At 37.1% G+C, this 24,577-nt stretch overlaps 3 protein-coding genes across 3 annotated transcripts in view; 2 read left to right on the forward strand and 1 right to left on the reverse strand.

Moving 5' to 3' along the window:
* The window catches only part of LOC101305394 (probable inactive purple acid phosphatase 27-like), an 11,475-nt gene extending 2,395 nt beyond the window's left edge, over positions 1-9,080 (forward strand). Inside the window, exons 3-13 of the mRNA XM_004305348.1 lie at positions 6,158-6,430; positions 6,582-6,690; positions 6,845-6,962; positions 7,076-7,208; positions 7,451-7,638; positions 7,742-7,928; positions 8,044-8,111; positions 8,292-8,382; positions 8,524-8,712; positions 8,820-8,903; positions 9,015-9,080. Coding sequence (XP_004305396.1) covers positions 6,158-6,430; positions 6,582-6,690; positions 6,845-6,962; positions 7,076-7,208; positions 7,451-7,638; positions 7,742-7,928; positions 8,044-8,111; positions 8,292-8,382; positions 8,524-8,712; positions 8,820-8,903; positions 9,015-9,080 — 1,506 coding nt within the window. The remainder of the gene's footprint in view (positions 1-6,157; positions 6,431-6,581; positions 6,691-6,844; positions 6,963-7,075; positions 7,209-7,450; positions 7,639-7,741; positions 7,929-8,043; positions 8,112-8,291; positions 8,383-8,523; positions 8,713-8,819; positions 8,904-9,014) is intronic.
* A 1,320-nt stretch (positions 9,081-10,400) lies between these two features.
* LOC101293899 (crossover junction endonuclease MUS81-like) lies at positions 10,401-19,458 on the reverse strand. Its single transcript, XM_004303020.1, has 15 exons — positions 19,259-19,458; positions 18,649-18,737; positions 18,478-18,550; positions 18,287-18,373; positions 18,071-18,196; positions 17,175-17,406; positions 16,057-16,261; positions 15,832-15,959; positions 14,856-15,004; positions 14,117-14,174; positions 13,531-13,689; positions 13,239-13,318; positions 11,781-12,015; positions 11,187-11,273; positions 10,401-10,530 (listed from the first exon to the last, which is right to left on the reverse strand). Exons 1-15 carry the CDS (start codon positions 19,456-19,458, stop codon positions 10,423-10,425), a joined length of 2,016 nt encoding a protein of 671 aa, XP_004303068.1. The 3' UTR covers positions 10,401-10,422.
* Positions 19,459-23,097: 3,639 nt separating this feature from the next.
* Positions 23,098-23,717, forward strand: LOC101294188. Its single transcript, XM_004303021.1, has 2 exons — positions 23,098-23,459; positions 23,576-23,717. The coding sequence occupies exons 1-2, from the start codon at positions 23,129-23,131 to the stop codon at positions 23,602-23,604; spliced, it is 360 nt and encodes a 119-aa protein (XP_004303069.1). The 5' UTR covers positions 23,098-23,128; the 3' UTR covers positions 23,605-23,717.
* Positions 23,718-24,577: the final 860 nt, after the last annotated feature.

Here is a 24,577-nt window from a genome sequence, read left to right on the forward strand (position 1 = left end):
TAACAAAGGCATAGTTGATAGGGTTTAGCTTGCGGTGTCGGCATCACCTGCCCAAGGACCTATCTCTTTGTTAATGTTGGATCGCATCTTTCCATTAGGCCAATCAACTAAGTTGATATCCATCAACGAAGGGTGGTTCGATAGTAGACTCATTATCTCACGTCCTCATGTACACTAGTGTAATACTTGTAGAGATCTCTATATGGATTGGATTTGATATTGAGGCGTCCCCCAACGATAATCACAATTCAGACTTCATGAGACGGATTTGAGTATCACTAATCAATGGATCAGGTTGTGCCAAGCTCACTTTCTTTCTAGTGCAAGACAATATCGAACCTAAGGGCCTCCCTCCTTTTAGGGAGCCACACGGCCTTGTGACGCCAATTTTGCCACTATATGGCGTCACCATATCACCATCCATGGTGATGGTGTCAAGACCAACACTTTTTGGTCGCACCATGTCCTTTTGTAGGACATCAATCCTTGCAGACATATTTGCAACATGTGATCTCGTCACTTTAACACTATAAGCATTTGGGATCAAGATGAGACTTAGTGGGGACAAACCACGACAATTCACGTCGTTCCACTTGAACACTTGTGTTCTTATCTCCCCCTAACGGCGGGAATATTGTCTCATCAAAGTGACAATCCGCAATTTAACGGTGAATGAGATCGCTTGACAAGGTTCCTACATGTGCGGATTATAGGTGGAGGTTCATATCCAACCTAAACTTATTCATCTCAAAATGACCCATCATTGTACGCAATGGCAATGCGATTTGGCACCTAGAAATAACATATAGCGGAGCTCAAGGATTGGAGATCCGTTTCAATCCTGCCGAGCTCAAGGATTGCAATTTCGTGTCAATCCTGGTACACAGTCACGAGCTGTAGTATAACAAAATTCAATGATGGTGGGTCGTAAATGAATAGTAAAGCTGCATGCAAATATTGCATAGCCCCAAAACGCAATAGAAAGAGTGGTGCGCATCAATAATGTTCGAGCGACAAGCTAAAGTTGCTTGGTCGTAGCCTCGGTGAGACCGTATTGCGTGTGAACATGGGGTACAGGACACTTCAACTTACATCCCGATGAACTTCTTTAAAGAATAGGTAGTGAGCCCGTAGAAGTATAAGCAGCATAAGCAGTAGATAATAGTGTAACACGTGACCAGTGTGCTAACACTTCAACCAACACCATAAAGCATAAAAGGTGTCCGTAAGTTGGTTGTATCTATCTACATAATTTTATGTAAGAATAGAATGTTCACTTTTGTGTTATTTAGCATAGGAAGGTCTCACTCCTAATTTAGCTAAAGAATAGGCTTTCAAAACGAGAAATGAGCATTGCAGGGGGCCAATGCGACATCGAGGAAAGGCCGGTGCACCTCAATTGCTTGAGGAATTGACCGGACGACCTCCAGGAAGTTGGAGTCGTGTTCGGGTGACGTCAATGTCCCCCGGGTCACCACCATGCTTCATAGTGATGCTACATCTCGAATGTCTTCGTTTTGAGCGGAAGAATGGATGTCCATGAGAATTTCTCAAAATTTGGATCATTATATCTCTTCCAGGTTGACCAATTAGTCAAACCAAAGCCAATATGAGTCAGTGTTCCAAATATCATGTTTGGCGACAACATGGGATTCGATATTCGAATCATAGTGACATACAGTCCACTAGATTGACTCATGAATTTCTCCAAGATGCGCTTCAGTCCGCATTCATGAGAAGGTATACACAAAAGAATTCTTGTTCATTCTTACAATGTGTTTTCAAATGAAAACCATTAGCATGAATGTCTTTAAAGCTCAACATGGTTCCTTAGAATGTTGTGGATAGTTCCATTATCTACGAAGCACTCAATGTCTCTATGAGACATAACTAGAAGGAGTAGATAGGCGAGTAAATAGTTCTACTAGAACCATTTAGAAGGATTGAAAGAAGCTACGAAAAGCTGCAATCCCGACAGTGCATAAAAGTTTCCGCGCAGAATGACCTTTGCGCACTAAAACAGCCATAACTTCTTCGTTAAAATAGATATGGACGAACCGTGAAAAGTTCTGAAAACTAGACTCATAGAGCTTTCCAATGATATAAAGCTCACTGTCTGGTTCGTCCGGAGCTGTTCACAAAGCTCAAACGAAGTTGACTATCCAGACTGTTTTTCGCAGATTTGGCATGTGCGAAGCTGTGAAGCTTGCAGGTGGCGTGTAGGCTTTTGCCTTAGCCAAAAGTGACGTGTGTATGATCAAAACCAAGTCCTTTCGATCGTTCTAAGGTCGTAAACTCCATGACTAGTTAGCAAAAGCTCCCTGACATGAACATAAACTAACTCAGAGGACCTAGAGGATCCGATTATGATGATAATTTTCCAGCTTTGATAAGTCTTCAACGTCTTTTGCAAGACGGAAATTGGTTTAATAGCGTAGGGGGATCCAAAATCAAAAGCTTTCGGTAACTCCAAGTCAGTATGACCAGGCATGTCCGTGGAGGGTCGGTAGTGCGAGGCATACTTAAAACCACTATCTCCTTAATTTCAGACAATTTTAAGACATCACACTGAGCTTGGATGAGCCTAGTTGAACAATTGATGATGAAAAATCTGCTATAGGGTAGAAGACTTAACCGGAAACACGTGGGCGATCCTCCTTGAGGATGCAGTGCCATGAGTCACCTTCAAAGGAAGGGACCAAAATCGGCACAATATGCCATGTTTCTAAGGACGATGTAAGTGTACATCTTGATTGTAAATCAATATGAACTATAAGAGGAGAATAGTTTCACTTCGAAAAAATTCTCAAGGCATTCATTATTGCTAATGTGAGTACATCGAGGTCTCAAATAGACAAAGGACGTCGATACAACGCCTTAGTACATAAAGTTTGGAACGAAAATCAATGTTTAGCCGATGACGTCAAAGTCATGGGTAGCTAGAGCAGGATCCGAATCTTTGAAATTCGCGATCATGAGGATGACGTTCTTGTCCTCATATTGATTTTCCGTACCTTTTTGTATGCATTCACAATTTGAAGGAGCTTGACAATCTTGAACCAGTGATCCGAAGATCCATGACGGTTGCATTAATGTCATGAGCTGACGTGAGTAGTTTTGACAAAATGGTGTCTAGACCGGGAGTGTCGCTATTAGAGCCGGCAACACCTCCCCCTCTTTTCTAGACATCGGCACGACATTTTCTGCCGTTGCCATGACCCATATTGTTGTCCCCACATTAGGGGATAATCCTAAATAAGTTTATCACATTAGCGTATATACAATTCCTGTTTGTATGATCAAAATCAAGTCTCGTTGGTAATTCCACACCAACTTGGAGGACCTAGAGAACTTGATGATGATCGAATCCGCTAAAGATTATGGATCATGATGCCACAAAAGATCATCGACAATATGTAGTCAATTAAGGTGGTAAGCAATCCACTTGACTAATAACTCAACAAGTAGAGTTATATGAACGTTTCGAGAAACGCTCTATGAGTGCATTCCATAGTACTTTGTGGTCATTACTTTTTGCACAGATTGCCATTGAAGGCTTTTGTCGATGTGGCACGTCAAAGACTTTGAGCGCATGAGATGTGAAATCTCGGCATCTAGGCTTGTTAGCCTGGGAGTCAAAACATGTGGTTTAATCCTTTCGAATGAAAGGTTCCACAGATACCAAGCGAAGATCCGCCTGAGGCATCTAGTACGTCAAAACTCAAAGGAGCAGAATGTTACATTGCTTTTGCATACAAAACCAAGCTGTTATGAGACTCGATAGAGGTCACAAACGATGCTTTTAATGGTTTGTCCTTCGGATTGATCATACACAATCCGGAAAAGCCGCGAATTGATCAAACACAATTCGGAAAAAGGCCTCGGATTGATCAAACACAATCCGGTGAAAGGTCGGGGTTGATCAAACACAACCCGGACAAAGAAACAAGAGTGATCAAACACACTCTTGACCCGCGAATAAAATTCCGGGATTTGGGTACCTGCACGCACAAAATCCCAAGCATAGAATGGAGATGGAGAAGGGAGGAAAGGATTTTATCCTCCCCGAGTTATTGAACTTGGAAAAGTTTAAGGTTTCAAAAAACATACCTTTCTAGAGGCTGCCGAGAGGAGAAATAACGTTTCGCCTACTTATACTTTGAATTTGGGGCTGAAAATTTGATAGGAGGAGCAGCTCTGGATGGGGAAGCGGCTATCAAAATTTCAGGTTGATCGAAGCAAGGGAAGGTGGTGAACCGGTGGTCGGTAGAGGTGGCGGTCTGGAATCTTCTGGCGGCCAGTTCGGAGACTTTCCGACCGGTTCTCAGGGTGAGACCGGCGGCGTTGGATCCGGGGCGGAGAGAGCTTTCTGGGGATATAAAATTCAGGCGGAGGACAGTTGGAATTTTGGTCGAAAATCGGGAAAAACAAGGCTGCCCGATTTTAGGGTTTTGGTTTTTTAGGGTTTAGAAAAAAATGGTGGGCTATTGGCTCTAGGGTTAGAACAAAGTGCATGATAACGTGATGAATGATAAAATGTAGAGACAAAGAGATAGCAAGAGAATCATCATATTATTCATTAATAGGAGTCCTTTATATAGGAAATTACACAATACCAATATGGTAAGGATATGAATACATAGATCTAGTCTAACTACATATCCTATTGGCATAAGGCCAAGACACACATAGAGAATATCCTAAAACAAACTATAGAATAATGCACTATATTTGCCTAATTTTGCCTAATTTGTCAATAAACTATATTTGATGAAATATTCGAATAATGCACGTACGTATTTTTTCATACTATACATGTCTAGTCTAATCTTATGCATATCTTAATTTTCATAGGGGAAATGAAAATAGTTTGACAATTGCATTTTAGGTCTAGTATTTGACAGGCTCTTTAGATAATAGATTTGTCCGGCTGTCCAATAGGATGTATATCAGGACAAGTTTTTGATGTCATATATCATGGGCAACATGGCAAAGGCCGCCCTATTGATGAACCAAAACTACATGTAATTTCGTCCGTCATTTCATGATACATGTCTCTCATTCGTAAATGTTAGGCCGTGAGTTCATCAACCAAAACTGCAAGCTAACTGAAAAGAGTGATCATCAGCTCAATTCCATCGATCGGTCACCACTACTTTTGATGACATAGATTGAAAAGAGTTAGATCGATCATGAGCTCTTTTTGTCTTTCGGCGGGAAGAAATAGCACATTTAATGTTGGCAGTTAGGTCAGAAAACAGAAGAAGCTAGACAGCACCACTTGTGATTATATAGGTAGGTAGTAACAGAAAAATGGTTTAATCGTGAAAGCCCAAATAGTCAAACAACGTAGGACAGCAGCCAATACATGTGTTTAATATGAATCTCTTGTTAACAAAGTGGCGCCAAAGCAAAGAAACTATGACGTTTACGCAACAACGTACCTGATGGGGTATGTGTTGCATTATTCTATCTCACAAACTATTTCATCGTATATATTTCTGTCATATTTTAGAGAAGTAAGTTTTGTGAGAAGTAGTTAATTATGTTACAATAGTGTTCATCTGGTTAATTACTGACCAAAAGATTCATGGTCAATCAACTATTTCATTCCGTTACCGTCTTCTAAAACCATTTTATTGGACAATGTAAAATTGTAAAATCTTGTTGCCAAGAGGTTTAGCTTACCTTCTTCTTCTTCTATAAACTAAAAAAAAAAACCCTTAATAGGCTGTTACCGTCTTCTAAAGCCATTTTATTGGACAATGTAAAAATGTAAAATCTTGTTGCCAAGAGGTTTAGCTTACCTTCTTCTTCTTCTATAAAATTAAAAAAAAAAAAAAAAAAAAACTTAAAATAGAGAAATGTAAGTGGAGATGCGGGTATCGATCCCCACATCTCTTGCATGCTAAGCGAGCGCGCTACCATCTGAGCTACATCCCCGGACAACAACTTGCGCTCTTTGCAGTTTTTAGAAACGAAACTCTAAATAAGGGAGGAATAGGTAGTCCAAGAACGTATATGCATGCTTGTTCAACCCCATGCCACTTGTGCTTATTTCTCAACAAACAAAAAAAATCGAGACGTGATTAGTGAATCGGCACTTGATAGTTTGATGATGGAAACAGTAGTTCATATATATATAATTCCTTTGCAGGCAACATACATGAGCACTGATCCAGACTATCTGAGTTGCAAGAAGAAGGAATGCAAAAAGTATCAGAATGGTACCAGTCAATGTGCAGTGTCCACCTGCAGTGGTTCGTTAACATTTCATGTTATTAACATCAGAACCGACATCGAATTCGTCTTGTTTTCTGGTGGATTTGAGCTCCCTTGCATTTTAAAGAGGGCAAACCCTCTGAAATTTGCCAATCCAAACAAGCCACTCTATGGACATCTCTCAAGCATAGACTCAACTGGAACAGCGGTAAATAAATTGTGTCATATTCTAGTTTGTGTCAAGCAATGATCGAAACCCAAGTTGAAATAGTTATTCTCTGTTGTAAGTTTGTGACTATGAACTTGGATAGCATATAGCTAGCTAGTTCTAAAAGAATGAGACATGACTTGTTATGCAGATGAAATTAACATGGGTCAGCGGAGATGATAAACCTCAGCAAGCACAATATGGAAATGGAAAATCACAGACTTCAGTAGTTACCACATTTTCACAAGATGATATGCAGAGTGAGTTCTCATTGTTTTACTTCTATAAAAATAATGTTTCTATGGAGACATGAGTATTATCACATATATATATGAGGTAAAGTTAGAATTGCTTACCCTATGTGGTTTCTAAACTTTTCATCCCTTCTAATTATTTCCTTTCACTAATTGATAGGTTCAGTCGCTATACCAAGTCCAGCCAAAGACTTTGGGTGGCATGATCCAGGCTTCATTCATTCAGCAGTGATGACAGGACTTAAGCCTTCATCTACCTTCTCTTATAGATATGGAAGGTACAATATTCATATCCAACCTCAAAAATGATAGATGAAAAACTCAAAAAAGAAACTGAAAAGTAAGAAATGTAAGATTGATCCTTAATTGGGGGTTGAAAAAAAAAATGCAGTAATTCAGTTGGCTGGAGTGATCGAATCCAATTCCGGACTCCACCTGCAGGGGGATCTGATGAACTCAAATTTGTTGCATTTGGCGACATGGGAAAGGCTCCTCGTGATTCTTCTGTCGAGCATTATATTCAGGTATATGAATTATGATGCTTTTCTTAGTACTGCAGAAATTAGACTAAAAAATAGTGACTGATCATTGTTCTATCATTCACAGCATGCATGTTTAGTATAGTAATTCAACATGGGTAAATTAGTAAAATGAGGGGGGAACAAAGAAACTAACTAGCTGACTATACAGTACATTCATTATCTTCTACATACCTTGAAGGGAAAGAAAAATCCTATACAGATTTTTAATCTTGTGGCATGAATAGCCAGGATCCCTCTCAGTGATTGAAGCCGTGACAGACGAAATAAAATCCGGGAATGTGGACTCTGTCTTCCACATTGGAGACATAAGCTACGCCACCGGATTTTTAGTTGAATGGGATTTTTTCCTTCACCAAATCAACCCTGTCGCTTCTCGAGTTTCATACATGACAGCTATTGGGAACCATGAGAGGTACATGTGCTATATAATAAGACATGTACATACAGATGACTTCAAATAACAATGTTAAGTTTTTCTTCTTTACCTAATTCTATGCTTGCTGTACACTTTTCAGGGACTACATAGACTCTGGATCAGTGTATATTTTAGCTGATTCAGGTGGGGAAGTTGGAGTTCCTTATGAGACTTATTTTCCTATGCCAACGCCGGCAAAGGATAAACCATGGTATTCCATAGAACAAGGAAGCGTCCACATCACAGTGATTTCAACAGAGCATGAATGGACTAAAAATTCTGAGCAGGTAAAGATGGTTAAGCACTGATCTATAGCATCTTTATAGAATTATAGGGCTATAGATCAAGAGTGAAATGCAGGTAATTCTACTTCTGGTTTGATGTTTTTATATGCACTTGCAGTATCAATGGATGAAAAAGGACATGTCTTCAGTTGATCGATCTAAAACTCCTTGGTTGATATTTATGGGGTAAGTACTTCAATGCTTCAAAAACTATTCTTCAAGTTCATGTTGTGTTTCTGTAGGAACATCATACAATATAAATCAGTTCTTTCAACCATTGATTTTGATAAATATCAGTATTGTAAGTTTATAACTACTTGAAAGTTTCACCAGATCTTCATGCATATTAATAGTTTCAAATTGCAGGCATAGACCAATGTACACATCTTGCCCTGGATTCTTGAGTGTTGATTTAAGATTCGTTGACGAAGTTGAACCATTACTTCTGTCAAACAAAGTAACATCCCAGACCTTCCCCTAGCTAGTATTGTTTTCTCTTTTATTTCTCAATGGATTCCTTTTTTTCCTTATCTGGTTTTGTATTGGAACGTTATTTTCTCTGCTGACATGAATATATGCTATTCAAAATTGGAACTAGGTTGATCTGGCCCTGTTTGGTCATGTCCATAACTACGAGCGAACCTGCTCCATTTTTAAGAGCCAATGCAAGAAATTGCCTATCAAAAATGAGGCTGGGATCGACTCATATGATCACAGAAACTATGGTGCCCCAGTGCACGCTATAATTGGAATGGCTGGCTTTTCCTTGGACGAGTTCCCCAGTGATGTAAGTCCTCTCATTCTGCCATATCACTCTTCAAATATATGCCCATAATCATAGTCATGTATGTTCTTCATTGTTCTTTACATGGAATTGGGACTTCAATCAAACAGATTAACAATAGTTGGAGTATATCAAGGCGTGCCGAATATGGTTATCTCAGAGGGCATGCAACAAGGACAGATATCAAATTAGAGGTGAGTATATGCAAAATTGAGACTAAATTCATTCACTTCAAGTCTGCCAGAGTTCAGGAACTACAATGCGCAGATCACTAAATTCTCTCACTCGTATTTTGTTTGTTTCAGTTTGTGAATGCAAAAACAAGAAAAGTTGAGGACAGCTTCCACATTACAAAAGCACAAGTTAGATAGATTGAGTTCACCTGTGACTACTACAGGTTTTTCTTTAGTAACTATAAGGCAATATCTATATTTCCCCAGTTAGGTAGATATGTATATGTGATATGGAAACAAAAGTTAGTACACAGACGAATAAGTTGTAGAGAACTTCGTCCCTAAAACGTATATATACAGGAAACAAATTACATACAATTTTGATGCTGGCTAATCTTTTTCAAAAATAGTTGGCTGGTCTACGCTTACTCCCTACATAATCTCTTAATTAAGCTGAGCATTTTGAAGTGCTCTGCAAGCAATGGCGGAGCCAGAACTTTAGATTTAGGGAGGCCGAAATATAATAAACGGAAAAAATATATAATAATTTTAAATCGTTTGACAATATTATGTTTTAATTGAAAATAATATTATTATTTTTTTCATAATCTTTAAACATAATTGTTCGTTGTAAAGCTTCATTCATGTCCATGTAACGACATATATGTGTATTAAAAATTTAGATGTATGTAAAATGATTAGTTAATACCTAATTAATTGTGATGATGGATCCATATGGTAAGAGGCAATGGAAACATGACATAATATTTTACATAGAAAGAAAACTAGACCTATACAATTATAATCATAACCATTCAATCCTACTCGGAATATTATTAATTGATATTTTTCAAAAACTTTAGGGGTGCCGATTATAATAATAACCATACAATCTTACTAATAACATAACATTAATTGACATTTTTCAAAAACTTGGGGGTGCCATGGCACCCCTTGGTCCTAAGCTAGTTCCGCCAGTGTCTGCAAGTTAGTACTTAGGTTGCTTCAGAGAAAATGGAGCATATAAAACTTGCAGTACAGCAAAAAAGAACTATATGCAATTCCATATCTTGAATTTCATATATGATTGTCCTAGCTTCATGTTTTTGTTAAAATCACCCCAGGAACATGGTTAAAGCCCACAGATCTAACAGAAGGGTATTTCCCACGAACTTGAAAGGGTGATTTTAACTTGCTGACCCTTGCCGACTATAACACCCAGACTGCTGAAACTTATCAAAGATCAGTAGACTAGTTTGATAATAGATAGACTGGCTCAATACATAAATAGACTAAATTCGAGAGCAAGCCGAGCTGATCTACTAGTGCATGATCTACTAGTCAGTCCTACCTCTATATCAAATGTAGTCTACTTGATGCATCAATACACATTCTTGTATTTATACAAATTCCTGGTTGTCTAATAGACACAAATGGCATTGTCTGATAGCGAAAGAGAACATAGAGCTATCATATTTACATTGCAAAATTAGTTCGGGTGCAACAATGGAATCATAGTTTTGACAACGGGAGATAGATATCAATCAATGCCCCAAACAAACTGAAATATATTCTTACTAGCAGCAGCATTTACAACATTGTTACTCTGTGTTCTAAGCATCTCCTCCTGAGCATTAACATCACCCTCCTGATATAATAAACATATGCTTGTGTTAGTACAACGACCATCATGGAGTACGAAAATGTTATATAGCAAGTTTAAAGATGTTGATATAGATAAAATAAATGTATAATTGGATCAGTACAATCAGGACTAATCAGATAGAACACAATGCCTTGTGGACAAGAGTTCCAGTCTTGTAGAGGGTCCGAAATCAACCAAGACACCACTGGAAAACCACCAAGGTTTTGGTGCAGAATAAAATAGGAAGAAAGGCGGTATTAGATACAAATATTGAACTGTCAACAAAGCTCAAGAAACAAGGAGTCCAGACCCAAAATTCAACTTTGCCTAAATCAACTACGCAATCAAATTTACAAGTACCTCATAACATCTAGCCTCTAAACACGTCAATAAAGTGAGCACTATAATCATCCAACACTTAGAATTTACTCTTTTAATTTAATTAATATATGCAGTCTTAAGAATGCATATGCAAAGGGTCTTGGAACATTTAAGCTCTTAAAAGAGCTGCCTCATTATTCTCCAAATTTCATTGTCCTCATTTTGATCTTTTCAGTTTACCCCAACCACAATAAAATTTGGAACCTCATCAAGGGATGACAATTACCACTAGAAATCAGCTGTAAATTTTCCAATTCTGCAAGGGAGTGAAGACTTACAAGTAGAGAGTATTCACGGGCAAGAGAAAAAACTGTTGGGTACAAATCCAGAACAGCTATGGCAACTTCCTCAGTCACCTGGGGGACCTGCATTCATAATTCAATTGTAGCGTGCATCATTTTTGCACTAGGAAATCCTACCTCTCAAAAATGATATCCCCCCCCCAGACAATATCATGAGCATTGATTCTAAAACTTAAAGACCAATCAACCCATCCTGCATGGAAGTATCCATGCACTACTATGCAGTTCTAATGCTAAAGACAGAATAGTAGAAACATAGAGGGAAGCCAACACATCCAGAATAACCTGCATTTATTGACAGAATAGGAAACCAACACACTTCCACAATAGGAACGTTGTTCAGATATATTGACAGAAATGAACCTTTACTTTTAGTGTTTTACAAAATCCATATTTAACTATCTCGGTGTATACAAATAACATTTAGACGCAGTATATATAAAAGGAACAAATTTGTAGAAGTGTGGAGTTTTACTTTTTTTTCTAAGCATACATTATATATTTGTGTGTGAATGGATAACTGAATATTGAATACAGGATGACTTCCATGTCCATGCAAACAGTCCATACCTGCATGAGCTGAATGGCAAATACGTCACTGACTGTCATCTTATCAAGGTCTTGGCACCTTTTGTTAAATTCATCAAAAGGAGGACAAACTCCAGCTTGCTTAAGCTGTTCCTCAGAGAGATCTTTGTAATATTTAAAAATTGCTTCAGTAAGATAACCGTACTTCCTCAAGGTTTCAGTCACGTTTCCGGTTCTCTGAACATCAAAGCCCTCCAAGAGTTCGGTTGTGAAGCAACTGCATAAGATATAAATTTTTTAACATGGATTCAAATAATACTATTATTTTTTATTTATCTTTTGAAGGCATAAAGGATAATAATAATTATAACTGTTTAACAAGGATTCAATAATAAAATATAAAATGCTCCTTTCAACTACTAGCACAAAGGAAGATGATATCAGCAAAATGACAGATATGGTCATAAACTTGAAGCCAAACTGAAAACGCCGTCTGATATGTACATCCATATCTACCAAGGGAAAAAGGAGACTAAACTTGCAACATACAAGGAATGATAAAGAGCAAATTATATGTTGCCTACTCTATGATTTGTTAATAACAACTTCATGAAAATTATATAAGGTGTTAAAGTATAAATGTAGACCCATTTAACCGAACCAGAACTAGCAATACTATCAATTTTTAACTAAGACTTCAACAATCTGCCCACTTCAGCGACCATAATGGATTACCCACACGAGAATTAAACACAATGTTTGCTGTTTTGTTTGCTTTTTCTCATAAGAAAAATCTAATTTCCACACAATAAAAAGTTTAACAATATCAAGAAGGAAAATACAAAACATTCTGAAACCAACTTTAGATGTTCATGGTCAAAAAGCTTTCACCGTAATATTATATATGAACATGGTGCTTCAATTTGAACATCTGAAGTTTGAGATTGGCTGAATTTTTCAAGGGATTACAAAGATTGAATAATAGTATATGGTGCTGAGTCTATGATGTATACCAGGCCCAAAGCATTTCTTTGCGGTTTCATTGCAGAAACTGTACATCTCAAACAACTAAAGCACAGCAAACCAATTGCATGACGATGACTGAAAGCATTTAATTAAGCTGAAATGGCATCTGCTTTGGTATGATGGACAAATTTTTTATTTTTTATTCTTCTGTGCAACTCCTTTTTTTGTATCTAAAATGATATAATAGAGATTACTACAAAGGCTTGTCTGTAACCTCTTTATTAAGCTCAGGCCCAGACTGATGATTCAACCAAGCCAAGCTCAACCAAAATATGAACAATAAGTATTCAACCGTCACAAAATGAACAATAATTACACGGGTGTTGGTCATACTGAAAAACAAGGTCTAAGAAAAATTATTATGTAGTCACAAATTGATTTCTTACTTTACACACGATATTCAATTTAAATAGAAGTACCTATAATCAAGTAGGAAAACTATAGCCATAAAAAAAAATTTAAATAAATGCTTACGCTGTTTTGATGCTTTCTGCTGCTTCACAAGAATTTGGATCACCTTCCACGAGATATATCAGCTTCTTAAGTCCACACCTCTGATAATAAGTAAATTAGGGTGTCAGGATCTAGTAAAATAACATTGCCTATAAAGTTCAAGACAACACAACTACACAAACATTTCCATTCCAAAAATCTCAAATGTTGATCCAAAAACCAACTTTAAACAAGATACTCAATGTCAACCATAGCTTAGCTCCTACTTCACATGCTGATAAAGATGATTAAATCTATCAAATAAATTCCATACCAAAAGTCTGAGTTTTTGGTCCCTGTAACGGTTGTCTCTGATTGAACAGCGTAAATCATCAACATTCTTCCTCTCAACAATAAAATCAAGTACATACTCACTCTGAAGACGTTTATGCCGAGCTATCCAAATCCCATCTCCAACTGGTAACCGCCTAACCTGTAAAAGTGTCAGTTTGTTTCTTACTATTTACTTTGTAAATAAGAATTAGGAAACTCATCCTTTAATGCTTCATAGTCTAGGATGGTTTTCCTACTTGTAAAAGCAGATTACTGAATCACCATTCATTCTAACTTCATGGTTTTTTTTTAAGTATTCAAGGATAAATTTTGTAATGATCTTGAATATGAACTATGATTGCATTACTGTAAATGGTTATAACACAAGACAATGATCCTCTTTCCTAGATTCTTCATTATTTCAACCTTAATATATATTGTTTATATTTCATGCAAAGAAATAAACAAGTGACAGAAGGCAAAACCAAAAGTTGCTATTTTTGTGAAACAGAATTTTGTGGAAATCAGTACAATTTTCCAATAATAAAAAATTTAACATAATAAAGAACAATAAGTCAATAACTTACCTGTACTGTGATTTTGCATCCAGATATAACACTCTCAATAATGCTCCTAGACCGTGATCTAAAACAACAACATACAATTAATCACACCAGTTATAAGCACCAGCAAAGACAGTGGGCAAAAGAATAGGAGTGCACAATACCCATGATAAATAAAAATCTGACAGTAAGCATAATGAGACAAAAATTATCACTACTTAGCAGATGGCTTTCAGACTAACATTAAGGCCCCTCAACATTTTTTTTTCTCGTCACTAAAGTACTATGTCATTTATCTGAATGAGATCCTTGGACTAGTTGATTGGTTCAAAAATATCCTTAGCAAATGGAGATATGTACAGCTTAAACCGTACAACCCCACATCTCATGTTTTAAGCTCTACGTTTTTGGAAACTGACCATCAACATATATCATGAAAATTAAAAAATACAACCATATGGCTTACTTGGTCTGCATTTTTTATTTCTGTAAATTAACCTGTTTAAAGAAGTAAAAAGTATATATAACAACAGGAAAAGAAGGTTTCACCCTCAATCTTTTTTGTTTCAGCACATGTAATTTGATATAGTAGAGATAGAGTATTGCTGGCCTGTAGTCATCCCTAACTAAGACAAACGGACAAGTGCAAGCAATGGTTCTACAGTCAGGTTGCTAAAAAGAGTATTTATTGAATTGACCACAACTGGCTTGATCATATAAATAATAAGAAGTTTCAGAATAAAATTAAGCAGATGCTACTCACATCTGAGTGGCCAATTGTTCTCGATCATCCAATACAAAGATTAATTCATATGCATCTTCAAATTTCTCCCCAAAGCTTAAAGGTGGCACGGACAAAGCTTTCAAACTTGCTTCAACACCGGCCAAACTAGACTTTGTCACAGGACAACTCTAAGAAAACCAGAAAGCCAATGAGCAACATAAAACAATAAGTAGTGTTCAATAATCTTGCAACAATTGACATTCAAATATAGAAAAAAAAGCTTTATAACCACCCTATTGTTCCATTTTACAAATACACCAACCATAAATTCAGCTATGGCCCCTATAGTAGTATTTTTAGTGCAACTGCACTATTTTGGCACATTCACTTTGACAGGATCATTTTCAGAAGCATAATAATACAAAGACAGCAGCAAATTTTAGAAACAAATGGTCCAGCTCCAAAGATTCTATGTCTCAGGACACAGGGTTCGGCACCATAGGCATAGGGCTGAAACCTGAAACTCTACCAGTGACATATGGAGGTGCTATATTCACTTAAGATTGATCCATCCTACTTATTACTACACTAAATTTTGGGTCAGTTACATTCCGATCCAAAACTTCTACTTTTAACAAACAGCAACCTATTAGTCAATTGTAAAACTTTTGACCTCAACCCTTTGAAGATCAGTTTGAGTTAAGTAATTACATAGTTGTAAAAAATAAAAATACACAAATTACCTATATGACACCTATAAAAGCTCCTCCCAGTTTTGGCAGTATTGGTTTAAAGAATGTAAGCCATTCATGGGTTGATGATTGGACTGATGATCAAGTGCTGAAGATACAAAAATTTTACAATTTTGAACAGTCAGTTGCAATGTCTTAATTCTATACTTAAGAGTAGGGGTAAAATAAAATGACTCTAAAGCACAAGAATAACAGTTTTTAGCCCTAACAGTGTAACTCTCATTTGCCCTCTACTCCTCTAAAAGGAAGAAAGAAAAACATACAAGAAATGAAGGAGCTCCCATCGTAGACGACTTTGATGCAACCTTGTCAGAATTTATCTTTCGTGTAGGACCTCCATCCCGAGAAGTGTTGGGCGGTCTACTCTCACTCCCTACACATTCTCTATCACCTGAAAAAATTAAGGAGCTGTATTAGAGAGTAATCCATTATTTAAGAGAAGTCGGGCAATTTCAAAAGCATTTGGCACCACAAGAGAAGCTTATTACCATTTCCAAGAATATGAGTGGACGATGTTGCCTGACGATTTCCCCTTACGCTTTGGGACTTCATGTGCAAACCATAAACCTCATCTTCTCGAAGGCGACAAAGAACTGATGGCCATATTGAAGAGATTTCCTTGATATGGGAAGTCTCTGAAGCTTCACTAATAGCTCGGTTGATTCGCTCCTCAGAATACCCCATGTGTGTAAACTAAAGAAAAAAAAATGAATTGAGAGAAAATTTCTGATCAATTAAGTGAAACTAACAGTAAAGGGCTCTATGACCAAAAGAAGCAAAAGGCTGCAATAATTCATGTATATCTTAGGGTCAAATTCAATTGAAATTGTAAAGACAAAATGCGAAAAGATCCGTATCATGTGAATCTTTCTTAAATCTCAATATACTTGAACACAAAGAAAAATGAGTAGATATGAGCACTTAAAAAAGAAAGAAGGCGCAGATTAATTTTACTGTGCTTGTTTATCTAAAGCATAGATTTTTGGGATCAACTACAACTATTACCTCGTTTTTCATGGACAATCAAGATTAAAAATAAAGTGACACTATCAGCAGTTTGTCGACCACCCTCACAAAAAACAAAAAAAAAAAACAAAAGAAACAGAAATTTAAAGTACCATTGACTATTCCAATATTTTTGTTTCTAATCTTTGGGAGTAGCACAGTCAAATGGGGTTTCTAATGCCTGTGAATGTCTTTATTTACTATTTCTATACTTATCCATCACAAATATCCATTGCATCTGCAGTCTGAAAGCTAGGGAGAAATCAAACTCTTTATTCTCATTCAACTGATCAAACATAACTTAATCCAGCTCATAGGTGTCAGTGCAGAACTTATAATTTTCTTTGCAAAGAAAAGCAACCGTATCGGCTTATAAGCAAGCAGAACAGAGGCCATGACACGACAGGATATTGTGGACAACAACGTAAACCGTATGAGGGAAGATGCCAACTAAGCCAAGCTACTGAGATACAATCTTAACTTATAAATTAAACTATGAAAGAATGGTACTGAGAAGTAAATATTAAGTATGAAAATGGAAACAGATTATGGTTCCCGGCTACAATTCAAGATAATAATGAAACATCATTTTGATAAATACCTTGTCAAGATATTCCTGTGGAATATCAATTGAGTTTTTATTCCTACTTGAATTACAGGAGAACAATGTCAGATCTGTGACCGATTCAGGACTAGAAAGTTCCTGACGTGAAATGTCAACATCCATGATAGACAACTCCTTGGCATTAGAAATTATTTCTGCAGGAGTCGCCAAACCAGATCTCATGAGACATTCACGAGCAGCCTCCTTACCTTCTTGAGTAAGCATGTACCTACAGTTTGTACAAGCATTATATACCTGATAATAGTGCATATATGATCAAGTGAAACTCTAGAATATTGAGGTCTAAGTGCATAAAAACTTGCTTGATACATGATTTCTCAGCATTCATTTAAGAGAAGAAGAGTAAAAAATCCTGCTGTAACTAACTTGATCACAAACAAGGTTCCAGCTCTTAATCAATTATTTTCCATAAGCTAATTAAGAACTTAAGTACCTTATACCTAACAACCAAACATGTGTGAATAAGCCTCCAGACAAAACATGCTTTGATTAAACAGAATCAGACTAAGACTCATCAACTTTAAAATAAACTGCACACTATAGTTGAGCCGCAATTCATCATTTAAATCAAAGTATAGCTTTCCTACTAGATTATTTTCTAGAAACAAATGCTTTCATAAGTAAAATATATGTATAAATATACATACATATATAAACATTTTAAAGAAAAAAAAAAAAAAAAAAAAGGTGTATTAATTTCTAGTTAGCAAATAATGTAATGTAATGCTCCCTAAAATTTTACTCGGAGGAAGGGTACAGCTCTAGTCATTAAAATTTACAAATTTCAGAAACAAAAACTGGTTTAAGATAAATACATAATATCTTTTCAACAAAACAAAACAAGAGAATGCAATGTACGATAAAAGCCATACTTTGCTGGGCAACTTGATTTCACAACCAGTCCCTTGGTTAGTAATGTCTTCATGCAGGACCAACCACTATACCATTCCCTTGTAGAATTTCTGGGGTGTGCAGGTATTCCCTTTCCCTTCTCTGGCCTAAGAACAACAAATTGGGTCTCAACGCCATGCACACGTAACACAAGTGGAAACAAGTTACAAGACACTAATATAATGTAATAAACATACATGATTGGCACACGAGATAGTCCACTTGCTTCTGCTGCATCAATGAGCTCCTGTTTACGCATGAAGTCATTCCCACTTTCAGTTCCCCTGATGAAAACTCATTGTTAACTCCAACTTCAAAGAATGTGACAAGAAATTCAATTACAAATTACAGCTGATTTAGTGCTTGGCTAAATAAAAACCCAATTTACCTGTAAAGTGTTATCAGTAAAGCATATGCTACAGAATTCTTTTGTGGAACATAGCGTTTTTTCGTTCTCTTACCTACAAAAAGAACATGTCCATAACGGACAACAACAAGAAGGAATATACAATGCAATCTATGAAAACAGTGTAAAGCCAAGGAGATATGATAGAAGTACCCTCTTTAGTTACATCTTCTGGTTCAGAGCTGCCTGAACCGGTGTCAAAAAACCCTTGCATAAGCTTCAAAATCCACTTCCCAACACCCCTACACCAGAATATGAGCATTGCAAAAATCAGTCCACTGTTATAGAATGTGAAAATAAAAAAATATTGATAGATTTCCAACAAATAAGATTTTTCTTGTCCCTGCTTTATGCAAGTATGGATAGCTCACTTTCATTGTTTTGCTTCCTATACAAGTTTTGATATCTCCCTTTCACTCTCAAGCTTCCTACACAAGTTTTCAAAGATCCTTTTCATTCTTTAGCGTCCTATGTGTAGACCTCTCTATATAACTGAGTTATAGTAGGATACAAATATTCATATTGATCATGGAACAATACTAATTTAACAAATCATACAATCCACACAACTAGTAACAGAAAGTAGAGAACCAAAAACTAATGAAACTGAATTCTAAGGTTCGTATGAACAATTAAACAAAAGCATGTGTAATATAGTTAAACTTTTAAGCCAATACAGAATAATCTTCGACAAAAACTAAATGGTAACACCAATGAAGATCCAAAAGACCTTTAAAAACTTTAAAACAAGCTTACAACTCACTTGACTTGGGAAAATTCTTTGAGGGTTTTAACAGGGTTCTTAGAGTTGCAGACATTGGAGTAAGCCTTAGTCAGAGTCTTCTCAATGTTTTCGGAGATTCCATTGGGCTTCTTGTCGGCCATCTCCTGCCACTTACTCAACATGTAATCCGCCAGTGCTCCATTCTCAGAGCACACCACCAACCGCTTGTGCTGCTCCATCGATACCGAAAAAGATCACTCTTATCTGTCAGATTCAACAGGCAATGTGCAAAATTACATGGCAGGAGAACATATTAGTCTCTAAATGTCCATTTCTGTTGGTGAAATGTGGAGTCTTGGTTTTATGATCATCTATTATGCATATCAATATACAAACATATGTTTCTTTCTCATCTTTATGCAGTCACTAAAACGGGAAGAGCATGTAACCAAAAGAAAAGGGGGACAAAATAAAAGTTGCAGAAGTAACTGATTTTGAAAACAAACTGAATCATTTTGTAGTCCATTTCCATGATTTAGTACTAACTTTTTACCCAAAAATCAATTGGTCTAGTTACCAAATCTCCACTTTCTGGTGTTTTGTTTTGACATTACTGAAAAGTTACAGCGAGGAAGTCTAATACAAGTAGATATGCAATGTAAAAGACTTAGTAGAAAAAAAAAAAAGAAGTACATAAGTTTGATACCCGTGATGTAACAAAATTATGAGCAATACATTCCCGAAATACACAATCACAAACCCGGCAATGAAAGCACCCACATTCAAACTCCAATATGAATTTGTTAACTCTTAGCACACCCCTAACACAATATAACACGATACTATTTCACCCTGCACTCATGTTGTGAACTAAGCAGACCAAGTTACGCACTTACGCGATAATGTACATTATCAAACACCTTTGGCACTTATACCTTCAAGCTTCAAATACCAAGTACCAACAGTTATGTCTACAAAAACTGAGTATCAAGGATCACAAATCAGTCTAGATGATTATTGTACATCTAATAAGTATTTGGTCATCATACTACACAGCTAAACATCATCAAGCTTGCACCTTTCGAGAAAAAAAAAAAAAAATCAACTTTAAAAGATAATTAGATTTTTCTGGAAAAATTTCATGATATTCAATTTGTTTATAAGTTTTTCAGTCTGTAGTTAATAGAACACAAATCTAAACACCACTGTTGAGTAGTACTAGCTATCGAAGGCTGAAATTAACCCACCAAAGTAGCAAACACCGAAACCAATACCAAAATCAGATAACCAAAAATGCAGAAACCCAATAGAAAGAGTGAGAATTTTGAACTGACCTGAACTGGCCTTGTGGAATTTGAGACCCCAATTTTGAATCGGAAGCTTTGTAAATTTGGGCAAATCAAATATGGAGAAAAAATGGGCTGCTATGTGGGTTTTGGAAACGGATGACAGCGGCTTATATACTGGTCCGGTGAAGCATAAATAAAGTCAGAAATCTGGTGAAGCATAAATATGAAAGCAAAGTCATAAAACCCGGATAACCGCTTCACTACACATAAACACGAATAACCACCCGTCCCCAAAATGTCGATTACCATTCATAAAACCCAGATAATAAAAACAAGCAAAGTCATAATCTTGGCCAAAGCAGAGTGAATTACACTAGTTTAACAAGTGGGTATTGAAATAACCCATGTTTCTGAAAACCCAGTAACATAAGAAAATCGATCACTACCATATCTAGAATTCTCATATAGATCAATACCCAAAACGAAAAACCAAATCTTTCGGGGAAAAGCAAAGCAGAAACAAAGAAATTAACAAGCCCCGAATAAAACGTACCTGGGGCTATTCGGTTTTGGGTGGAATTGGATGGAACTAGGGTTTTTAGTGATCAAGATTGAAGAGGAAGGAAGAGTGAGAATGACGACGTTTTGGGAGGGAAAGTAGGGGTTTTAAGCCCGCTATGAATTTTGATACCTTATTTTTCACGGAGGCACCTATATAGCAGTGAAGCCTCACCGCCGTTGAGTTAACAGTGCGTGCATTGCACGCGCCTGTTAGTAGGAAAAAAAGAAAGGAAGGAAAATGCATATTTGCACATAAACAAATATTTTAAAACTCGTTCAATGAAAATAAGACTTCATAACCCATCTTAATAAAACTAAGCAAGAGGATGACATTGCCCTTGCTACAATTCAACTAAATCTCTCTCCTCGTTTCACATCCCGATCTAAATTCTTCTCTCTCTCTCTCTCTCTCTCTCTCTCTCTCTCTCTCTCTCTCTCTCTCTCTCTCTCTCTCTCTCTCTCTCTCTCTCTCTCTCTCTCTCTCTCTCTCTCTCTCTCTCTCATTGTCGGCGATGTCTATCAACGATGCGGACGACTATCACCGATCAGATCTGGACTCCTAGGATTCGTTTTCAAGAGCTAATCTGGGTGTGCGACGTCGCTCCTCGCCACGGTTCTAGAATCCGGCTTTGATAGGATCCGATTGAGAGAAGGGAGACGAAACGAGCTTATGGTCTGAGGTGCTAGTGGTCCAACTCAATCTGCGGGCTACTGGACATTTTCACCGTCGTTTAGGGTTTTAGTCATCACGTGTTTGTCGACGAGAGGAGCTTGAACGACATCGCAGGAGCTAATCCCTTGTGAGATCTGGCCTCGCAATCATTTTGGAGTCCGAGCGTCGACCAGTACTGGCCTTGCCGGCGGGAAGAGCCGATGGAGACTCTTTCATCTACTGTCCCACCCTTCCATCGATGTCAGAGAAGAAATCAGTCGGAAAATCCAGAATTTGTAAGTTGTAGAGATTTCGGTCAAGTTCTTCAAGGGGTAATAAAGTTTTACTATGGGTAATAAATTTAGGGAAGTTTATTGCCCCCCAGTAAAATCTCAGTTGAGGTTTTTTTGGCCCCCAGCAAAACATTTTTCATTATTACTCCCCCTTAATAAGTTTTTATTAACCTCAATAGAAGTTTATTGCCCCCAATAAAATCTCAGTATAAGTTCATTGCCCCCTAACAAAACATCTTTCATCATTACTACCCCTCAATAAGTTTTTATTAACCTCAATAGAAGTTTATTGCTCCCAATAAAATCTCAGTAGAAGTTTATTTCTCCCCAACAAAACATTGTTCATCATTACTACCCCTCAATAAGTTTTTATTAACATCAATAGTAGTTTATTGCCCCTAGTAAAATCTCAGTTGAAGTTTATTGCCCCCCAGTAAAATATTTTTCGTCATTACTGCCCTCAATTAAACTTCAGCAATGGTGCGGTATGCTTCCGGTAAGGTCTAGTAGATTCCGGTGACATTTTTATAAATAAAAAAAAATCCAGCGAGATTCCCACGATCAGCGAGATTCCAGTCACCATTGACCGGAGTTCGGTGAGGTTTCGGCCCAATCTTCTCTCTCTTCCATTTTCTCTCTTTATGCATGTTTAAAGGATGATGGCAAAATAGTTCTAAAATAATATTATTTGTTAAGACTTTAAGTAAAAATTTGTTTATTTGGACATAAAAGAAGCTACCTTATATTCAAATGGGCTCATGAAAAAGATTGTCATTGAAATGAGCAATGAGGGGCTAAAATTAGTACTAAATGAGCATTTTCTAAAAAAAATGACACCAAATAGAAGCAGCTCGGAGCTGCTGGCCTTAACGGATATTCTTTCCCAGAATTTTATCACAAAGATAATAAAGTGGTTTGCTCCATGTTTTCTACAATGCACAAGTAAATAAAACGCCCCATAACTTCACATGCAATATGCAACCCTAAGTTTAAAAGTAACAAAATCTGTAATGCTATAAACGTGAACTCTGTATCCGGATCCTTATATAAACCATGCAACAGAGTAATCGGCCCCCAACAACAAAAGCTAAAGCACAAAGAGCTAGCTAGAGGTATGGAAATGCTCAATCTTCGTTTCATAGCTTTAGCTGCTGTTGCTGTGTTTGGAATTCTATTCACTAGTGAACTTGATGTGGTTCTGGGGCAAGCCGCTTGTCAAGGTGACATGCAGGGTCTGATAACGCAATGTGAACCTTATGTTATGAAGGGCAGTTTGTTGCCGCCAACGGGATCTGAAGGATGCTGCGCTGCGATAAAAACGTTAGACATTCCATGCGCGTGCCAGCACGTGACCAAGGTGGTCGAGACGGTGGTTGACATGGGCAAGGTGGTTAAGGTCGTCAGGTCCTGCGGTATCCCTGTTCCTGAAGGAATGAAGTGTGGAAGTAAGATCCCAAATTAACCTCTTTCTCATAGCTATAATATACACAACGGATCTAGTGCCTAATTTGACATATTTATAGTTGATAATGGCTCTCATAAGTTTGGTTATTCACTGCAGGTTATACAGTTCCACCGGGAAGTCGTTAGTGATCGTATGTGTATCAAAGTTAAACAGAGTGCTAGTTGAAATAAAGACACAGATGTTCCTGTCGAAAAATGTAATCTGAAAAAGTTTATATAAAATCTATGGATTAATCCAATATTTACTATGTTAATTAGTGATTGATTCGTGATAGCTAGCTAGGTTGTGCACTTGTGCATGATGCAAACGAATTCTCCGTAATCATTACAGTACACTTTTGAAAACTGTGAAAAGGGTGGTGTTGAAGGGTACTTGAGAGTTAGCTAGAGTGAGAAAACTTGCATTTCTTTCTGTAGGGACCCCTTCTAGTGAGGACCCTTAAGATCAGGACTTGGTGATAACTTTTCAGTTTATGGTTTAAAAGACCCAATTTTCGATCACATTTTGACATCTTATCCGTTCAGTTTTTAGGTTTATATGAGTAGATTATTTCTACAAATTTTCACCCAAATTGATGTTCGTTAAGATAACAAACAGTAGAAAATAAGGATTCAATATGGTTTGATATGCTTCAATGTATTATTCTTCTCCATATAGGAGGTTTATATAGAGATACAATTGTAGTGTTAATAGGAAAATATTTCCTACACCTATACATAATATTCAACCTACACATACAAGGAAAGTAAATATATTTAATATATTCTACACTCCCCCTCAAGTTGGTGCATAGATATCGATCATGCCCAACTTGCCAACCGAGTTGTCAAACACTTTCCTTGACACTCCTTTTATGAGAACATCTGCTAATTGATCTTCCGTATACACGAAAGAGAAACGAATGATTTTCCTGTCCAAGTTTTCCTTAATGAAATGTCGATCTACCTCCACATGTTTTGTCCGGTCATGTTGAACAGGATTATGAGCAATTTCAATAGCAGACGTGCTGTCACAATGCAAGTCCATGGTTTCTGAGTTGAACCATTCTTTCAATACATTACGAATCCATAGCATCTCACAACTCCATGTGCCATACCT

This window comes from Fragaria vesca, linkage group LG6 (assembly GCF_000184155.1).
Source record: "Fragaria vesca subsp. vesca linkage group LG6, FraVesHawaii_1.0, whole genome shotgun sequence".
Classification (NCBI taxonomy): domain Eukaryota; kingdom Viridiplantae; phylum Streptophyta; class Magnoliopsida; order Rosales; family Rosaceae; genus Fragaria; species Fragaria vesca.

Bases quoted from the DNA above. Each gene is read 5' to 3' on its own strand.
- LOC101294188 (XM_004303021.1), top strand. From the start codon at position 23,129: ATGGAAATGCTCAATCTTCGTTTCATAGCTTTAGCTGCTGTTGCTGTG. The intron at 23,460-23,575 runs GTAAGATCCCAA...TATTCACTGCAG, and splicing joins TGAAGGAATGAAGTGTGGAA to GTTATACAGTTCCACCGGGA.
- LOC101293899 (XM_004303020.1), bottom strand. From the start codon at position 19,458: ATGGAGCAGCACAAGCGGTTGGTGGTGTGCTCTGAGAATGGAGCACTG. The intron at 16,262-17,174 runs GTATTTATCAAA...TTTTTTCTTTAG, and splicing joins CACAGGAATATCTTGACAAG to TTTACACACATGGGGTATTC. The intron at 13,319-13,530 runs GTATGGAATTTA...ACTTATTATCAG, and splicing joins ACCAAAAACTCAGACTTTTG to AGGTGTGGACTTAAGAAGCT.